Source organism: Capsicum annuum, unplaced genomic scaffold, assembly GCF_002878395.1.
Source record: "Capsicum annuum cultivar UCD-10X-F1 unplaced genomic scaffold, UCD10Xv1.1 ctg70718, whole genome shotgun sequence".
Classification (NCBI taxonomy): Eukaryota; Viridiplantae; Streptophyta; class Magnoliopsida; order Solanales; family Solanaceae; genus Capsicum; species Capsicum annuum.
The window spans coordinates 1-7,722 of record NW_025880477.1 but is presented as its reverse complement, the minus strand read 5'-3'; the positions used below and the strand labels follow the sequence as shown (position 1 = coordinate 7,722).

Sequence of the window (7,722 nt, the reverse complement as noted above, 5' to 3'; positions counted from 1 at the left end):
AACCACTGATCGTGAAAGGAGCGAGTTCCATTATAAGACCCCGAGATTCATAAAAGATGGTATTGTATGTTCTTGCAAAGCTAAAGGGAATAGCACAAGATGGGCCAAAACTATATGTTTCGAGTGATCCCGCATGGTTCGACCAACAGCACAACAACATGAAAAAGATAACAGAACCAATTGTCATAAGACACGCAGCACAGCTCCCAGTGACAAGCTTGAAAACCATCCCATGGAACTACAACAAAACCACGGTGATGTACAAAGGAAAAGAGGTCATGGTAGAAACAAACGAAACAGGGGGTTTGACTCGATCGGGAAGATGCTATGCTCCAGAAGAATTAAGGAGACCAAAATAGTTTAAAGATAGTCAAGGGCCAATGAAAACACCTGTCACAAATGATGAGGCCGAGGAATTTCTGAAGAAAATGAAAACCCAAGACTATTCCATTGTCGATCAATTGAGGAAAACCCCGGCTCAAATATCATTATTATCCCTGCTGCTACATTCTAAAGAACATTGTCAGACACTGATTAAGTTGTTGAATGAAGCATACGTCCCGAAGGAAACTACGGTATGTCAAATAGAAAGGATGGTTCGTAGAATATTTGAAGCAAATAGAATCACTTTCACTGATGATGAGTTACCCACAGAAGGTTCTGGTCACAATAAGGCTTTGCATCTGACTATCAAATGCGAAGGATATTACATAAAAGGGGTAATGATCGATGGAGGTTTAGGAGTAGATATCTGTCCTCTCTCTACTTTGCAAAAATTAAAAATCAGCCCAGATAGGATTCGGTCCAATAATGTATGTGTTCGGGCTTTTGATGGTGCAAAACGAGACATAATTGGTGAGGTAGATCTTGCTTTGGTTATTGGACCAGTTGAGTTTACGACCACCTTTCAAGTAATAGACATGAATACTTCCTACAACCTACTTTTAGGAAGACCATGGATCCACACGGCCAGAGCCATACCTTCTACTTTGCATCAAGTAGTTAAGTTCGAACACGACAATAAGGAAATCATTGTACATGGAGAGGATGACCTTCCCATACATCGAGATCCTTCTGTACCCTGTATCGAAACAAAAGGGGGTTGTGAATCCTCCATTTATCAAGCCTTTGAAATTGTGACAGCCAATCAAGTCGTGGAAGGCACGTCGATTCCGGGGCCTCATCTCTCTTCTACTTCAATCATGGTGGCTAGCCAAATGCTACAAAATGGTTATGAACCTGGAAAAGGATTAGGGGTTTCGCTGCAAGGAATTATAAACCCTGTAGATCCATGTGGTAGCCGTGACTCCTTTGGCTTAGGCTTTAAGCCTACCGCGACAGATGGAAAATGGGCAAAAGAGCGGAAGAAGAAGGATTGGAAATTAACAAGTCCGGTTCCACACATTAGCCAATCTTTCACGAAAGCTCAAGAGGAAGAGAATCAATACCCATATGCTAACAAGGATGTGGATGAAATATGTCAAGGTCTCCAGGAAATGTTTTATGAAATAAACATGATTCAGATGGGTAAAGGCCCTAGCCATGCAGATGTGCAGTTCGTCGGGCCAAATATCAAGCTTACTAATTGGGAAGCCACTCCTCTCCCCACAAGGAAGGAGTCTTGGTAGTTTATTTTGTTGTTTCGTTTTTCTTTCTTTTGTATTTGGACTATTCTCAGGGTTGTAGTCCACATAGTTTAGTTGCTCTGCCTTCATGTTAACCCTCCTATCCTTTCCGATTCAACTAAATGAAATTCGAGTTTTCTAGTAAATTTATCTTTTCTTCCCTCTTTTAATTTTTATTTTTATCTTATTTCAGTTATGTTAATACTGGCTCCAATAACATGGCATGTACGTGGAGTTCACATTTAGACCCTAAAAAGTTGTCTAATCTCGAATCAACAAACCAAACGGTAGATGAATACGATGAAGGTGAAGCTGATAAGGAAGTCAAAAAAGGATTGGATCAATTTGAGGATAAGCCCAAACCTAATTTAAAGGACACCGAGATAATAAATTTGGGAACTGGTGAGGAGGTTAGAGAAATAAAAATAAGTATTCATGCGGATCAGAATATCAGGAATGATATTGTTCAGATTTTGATCGAGTATAAGGATGTTTTTGCTTGGTCTTACGATGATACGCCGGGTCTAAGCACGAATTTGGTGGTCCACAAACTACCTACATACCCTGATTTCTCATCGGTCCAGCAAAAGCAAAGATAGTTTAAAACTGACGTGAGCGATAAAATCAAAGAGGAAATCATGAAGCAATTGAACGCGAACGTGGTCAGGGTCACTCAGTACACCACATGGTTGGCTAATGTGGTGCCCGTACCGAAGAAAGATGGCAAAATCAGAGTTTGTGTTGATTATAGGGATTTGAACAAAGCAAGCCCTAAAGATAACTTTCCGCTACCCAATATTCATATCCTTGTTGATAATTGTGCTAAACATGAGATCCAATCTTTCGTGGATTGTTATGCCGGATATCACCAGATCCTGATAGAAGACACGGATGCAAAAAAGACTTCTTTCACCACTCCGTGGGGTACTTATTGCTATAGGGTCATGCCATTTGGTTTAAAGAATGCGGGAGCTACATACATGAGAGCTATGACTACTATTTTTCATGACATGATGCACAAGAAAGTAGAAGTATATGTTGATGATGTCATTATCAAGTCCAAGACACAAGTCGATCATGTATATGACTTGAGGAAATTCTTCGAAAGATTGCCAAAGTATAATCTTAAGTGTGCATTTGGCGTTTCGTCCGGGAAACTTTTGGGTTTCATAATTAGCCGCAGAGGCATTGAATTAGACCCCGCTAAGGTAAAATCTATTCGAGAATTGCCGCCTCCGAAAAATAAAACTGAGGTCATGAGTTTTCTTGGAAGGCTGAATTATATAAGCAGATTCATCGCTCAGCTCAGCACTACATGTGAGCCGATATTTAAGTTGCTAAAAAAGGATGCTGCTATCCAATGGACAGACGAATGTCAAGAATCATTCGATAAGATTAAAGAATATCTGGCAAATCCTCCTGTGTTGGTCCCACCGGAACCTGGTAGGCCTTTATTGGTATATCTGTCAGTGATGGACAATTCTTTTGGCTGTGTTTTAGGACAGCATGATATCACAGGCAAAAAGGAACAAGCAATCTATTATTTGAGCAAAAAGTTCACGAGTTACGAGGTGAAATATACTCTTTTAGAAAAGACATGTTGCGCCCTAACTTGGATTGCTCAGAAGTTGAAGCACTATCTTTCGTCCTACACAACCTACCTCATATCTCGAATGGATCCTTTAAAGTATATTTTTCAAAAACCTATGCCCACAGGCAGATTGGCGAAGTGGCAGATTTTACTTACAGAATTCGACATTGTGTACGTTACTCGTACCGCTATGAAAGCGCAAGCATTGGCCGATCATTTGGCAGAGAACCCAGTTGACAATGATTATGAGCCTTTGCGAACTTACTTTCCCGATGAAGAGATAAATTCAATTGAGGAAGAAGTTCAAGATGATATGTATGCATGGAAATTATATTTTGATGGGGCAGTCAATGTCAAAGGAGTAGGAATTGGGGCGGTTCTTGTCTCACCAACCGGGCATCATCATCTCGCCACAGCACGACTCCATTTCTTTTGTACTAATAACACAGCAGAATATGAAGCTTGCATCATGGGGTTAAATATGGCAATAAATCTGGATGTGCACAAGCTAATAGTGTTGGGAGATTCCGAATTACTCATTCAACAAATTCAAGGTGAATGGGAAACGAGAGATATCAAGCTCATTCCATACAAACAGTTCGTAGAGGACCTTAGCAAAAGGTTTGAGTCTATCAAGTTTAGACATATTCCCAGATCCCATAATGAGTTGGCTGATGCCCTGGCTACCCTAGCTTCCATGCTCCCGTACCCAGGAAATACGCATTTCGACCCATTAGAGATACAGATACGAGATCAACATGGTTATTGCAATATAATTGATGCAGAACTAGATAATGAACCTTGGTACTATGATATCAAACGCTTCCTAAAGTCAAAAGAATATCCAATACACGCCAAAGCAGATCAAAAAAGAACCATTAGGAGACTTGCTAATGGTTTATTCTTAAGTGGGGAGATCCTGTACAAACGAACCCCAGACTTGAACTTGTTGAGATGTTTTAATATTCAGGAAGCCGAAAGAATCATGAATAACGTACATTCGGGGGTGTGCGGTTCGCATATGAATGGCTATGTTTTAGCAAAGAAGATCATGCGGGCAGGATATTATTGGTTAACTATGGAGCGAGATTGCTTTCGCTTTGTTCGCAAGTGTCATCAGTGTCAAATTCATGGTGATTTGATTCACTCGCCACCTTCAGAGCTGCATCCTATGTCTGCTCCTTGGCCATTCGTTGCTTGGGGCATGGATGTAATCGGTCCAATAGAACCAAAAGCTTCTAATGGGCATCGATTCATACTGGTCGCTATTGACTATTTCACCAAATGGGTAGAAGTTGCTACTTTCAAATCAGTCACGAAGAAAATAGTAGTGGATTTTGTTCATTCGAACATCATATGTCGTTTTGGTATACCAAAGTCCATTGTCATAGACAATGCAACCAATCTCAATAGTCATCTAATGAAGGAAGTTTGTGAGCAATTCAAGATCGTGCATCATCATTCTACCCCTTACCGTCCTAAAGCAAATGGAGCCGTTGAAGCAGCAAACAAGAATACTAAAAAGATTCTTAGGAAAATGGTCCAAGGATCTCGACGACAGTGGCATGAGAAATTACCGTTTGCTCTTTTAGGATATCGTACAACTATCCGTACATCGACTGGCGCAACTCCCTATTTACTAGTCTATGGGACAGAAGCTGTAATACCCGCAGAAGTCGAAATTCCCTTGCTTCGAATCATTAGTGAAGCCGAAATTGACGATACTGAATGGGTCAAGTCTAGACTAGAACAATTATCATTAATAGATGAAAAGAGGTTGACGGCAGTTTGCTTTGGTCAATTATACCAGAAAAGGATGGCGCGAGCTTACAATAAGAAGGTACGTCCTAGAAAATTCGAGGCCGGCCAACTTGTGGTAAAATGTATCCTTCCACTCCAAGAAGAGGCTAAAGGAAAGTTTGCTCCAAACTGGCAAGGTCCATACATAGTCAGACAAGTATTATCAAATGGGGCTTTGCAACTTACGGATCTGGATGGAAAAACGACAGAAAAAGCTATCAATGCCGATTCTGTCAAAAGATATTATATTTGACACACTTGTGCTTAACATTCTCAAGTTGAGATGACGAAAGGACATCATTCCACTAAATGTCATTAATCCCTCGTCATCCCTTCGAGCCTTATTTACCTTTCCTTGCTTACCCTCTTTGGAGTAAAAAAAAAATAAAATAAAAAAATAAATATAAAAATAAAAATAAAAATAAAAATAAAAAAATGCGTTAGCATTGAACTACGTTCGACCTGATTCCTAAATGAATACGTAGGCAGCCCTATCTTGGGGTTCGGTCCGACGAAAAAAAAAAATATGAGATATATATCCTATTGTTACTTTTATATGGCTCTCAAGTTGTATCCTATCCTAAAAATCCTTTTTCCTTTGTCCATCAAAGACCTTCCGATCAATTTTTGAGAATGTCAAGCTTTGTGTGTTGTATATATATATAAAAAAAAAAAGCTTATTGGTAAAAACCCTCAGGGGCGCCATAAGACAAGGATGAACGAGACAATTGAAATCAGAGAGGACAATTGAGAAGATCCTAGAAGGAATGACTTTAGTCAGACAAAATTTATCATGACAGGACAAAGATCAAGAAGTACGATTTGATTTGATTGAACGGTGCAGCCTAATTCGAGATTAGACAGTTTTAAAGGGTCAAATGTCTACTCCAAATTGTATGTCATGCGTTATTAAAGTCAATATACACCCCCAAATAAACTTTCTTACTTTACCGTATAAATACTTCCTATTCAAACATAATTCTTTTATTCCTTCTTTTGATTATTCCTTATTTCATTTTTTACACGCTCTGTTTTTATGCGTAAGTCTTGCATCAAATGCAAAATAAAGAAAGACGCGCAAAATTGACCATGGCTCCCAGTGAAATTGAGCAGTGATTGTTGGGCGGTCACCACCTTGACAAGGACAGGGAGCCAGTTAAGATAAGTGTTACAAGTGAAACATTTAAAAAGGAAGAGCAGAATCGTACTGAAGCAAATAGAGATGCAACAGAATTTGAAAGACAAAGAATCAAGCTCGTCAACCAATCAGTTGAATCAACTATATCAAGTTGGGGTAGAGATAAGGAAAACCTCTAAAGAATTCAAGGCCACAAACCAACCACCAATTTTAAAAACTCACAATTTTTTTTCTCTCTCTCCTTGCTTGAACAGGGGCGAAGCAATCTTGTGAAGTTTAGTGAAGAAAAAGTATAGCAAAGTTAAGTTTTCTTGAATTTTCGCTCTTTGCTATACTCCTATAATTCTAAGCCCGTACCAATATAATAATAATAAGACCCCTCATATTCAAGACTGGGGCATTTTTTCTTTTTTCTTTCTAACAAAAAAAAAAAATAAAAAAAATCCTAATCTTATTTCGTCTTCATAGGGCGCCATCCCCTAGTTGACATCTTATTCGTCTTTGTAGGGCACTATCCCCTAGTCGACATCTTATTTCGTCTTCATAGGGCGCCATCCCCCTAGTTGACATTTTAGGAAATAAACCTTCCTATGTTCCTTCTTCATGTCTTCACAGGGTATGACAATCCCTAGTCACATTTTTAGGAGCGAAAATCCTAATTCTTTTTCATGCATTCATTAGGCATAACTTCCTTTGGTCATATTATTAAGAATAGGGTTCTTATTTTATCGTGCTCCTAGCCTAGATTTCTATCCATTCGTTTATTTATTTTTAAACTAGATTATAGTTTTCTAATAACTCACAAAATTTTCCTAGTATAAACTGGGGCAGAAAATTTTGCTTGTTTGTTTCGTCTTCTTTGATGGTTTGCAGGTTTTCCGCAAATTACAGGTCTATCCAAGAACGAAATCTCATCTCCGGTTAAAATATAGAAGAATGGTCAGTTTGAAGATAGTTAGAGTCAGCTTTGCATCCATAGCGGCCCAATATCTCAAGAGACATCTTTTTAGCTTCTGATCAGGAGAACAAGCATCCAAAGTATTCTATGAACTGTTCTTTGGTAGAGTATCAATGACTCAATCCAAGTTTCAAGTTCAAGTTTCAAATCTTAACTGCAAGATCAAATTTTGAGATCAAGGTACCCACCAGAAGAAGGTGAGGCAATAACTGAAGATCCAAGAGGAAGATCGGAAGCAAGAAGATCAAGACAAATAGAATAGATAGGATCTTGTACTTTTATTTCCAGTTTCATTTTTTTTGATGTAATAAAAAAAAGCCACGAACCGAAAACTCGACGGGACCTCAAATCGACTCTCCAACTCATCCATTCATTCCCACACCCACTTGAACTATATGTGACCTGATTCTCTTATAACCCGAGATAGGTAGGATGTCTAAAACCAAGGCTCGATCGCACCTCTTTTCTACTTATTTACTAGTGAATAAATGGTTGAGCCAAAATTAGTCATGTTTACTTCTTTGCGTGGAAATTCCCCATATTTCCAAGCAAAGAGGGGCATTCTGTAAACACCTAATTTTTGACCCAAACCTAATGTTTTTATATCATT

At 38.9% G+C, this 7,722-nt stretch overlaps 1 protein-coding gene across 1 annotated transcript; it reads left to right on the top strand.

The window, feature by feature from the left end:
• Positions 1-3,349: 3,349 nt before the first annotated feature.
• On the top strand, positions 3,350-7,093 carry LOC124894158 (the record flags this gene model as incomplete). Its single annotated transcript, XM_047404901.1, has 3 exons — positions 3,350-4,403; positions 4,860-5,056; positions 7,028-7,093. Coding segments are annotated over exons 1-3 (1,260 nt in total), but the record flags the coding sequence as incomplete, so codon positions are not given.
• Between the last annotated feature and the right edge of the window lie 629 nt (positions 7,094-7,722).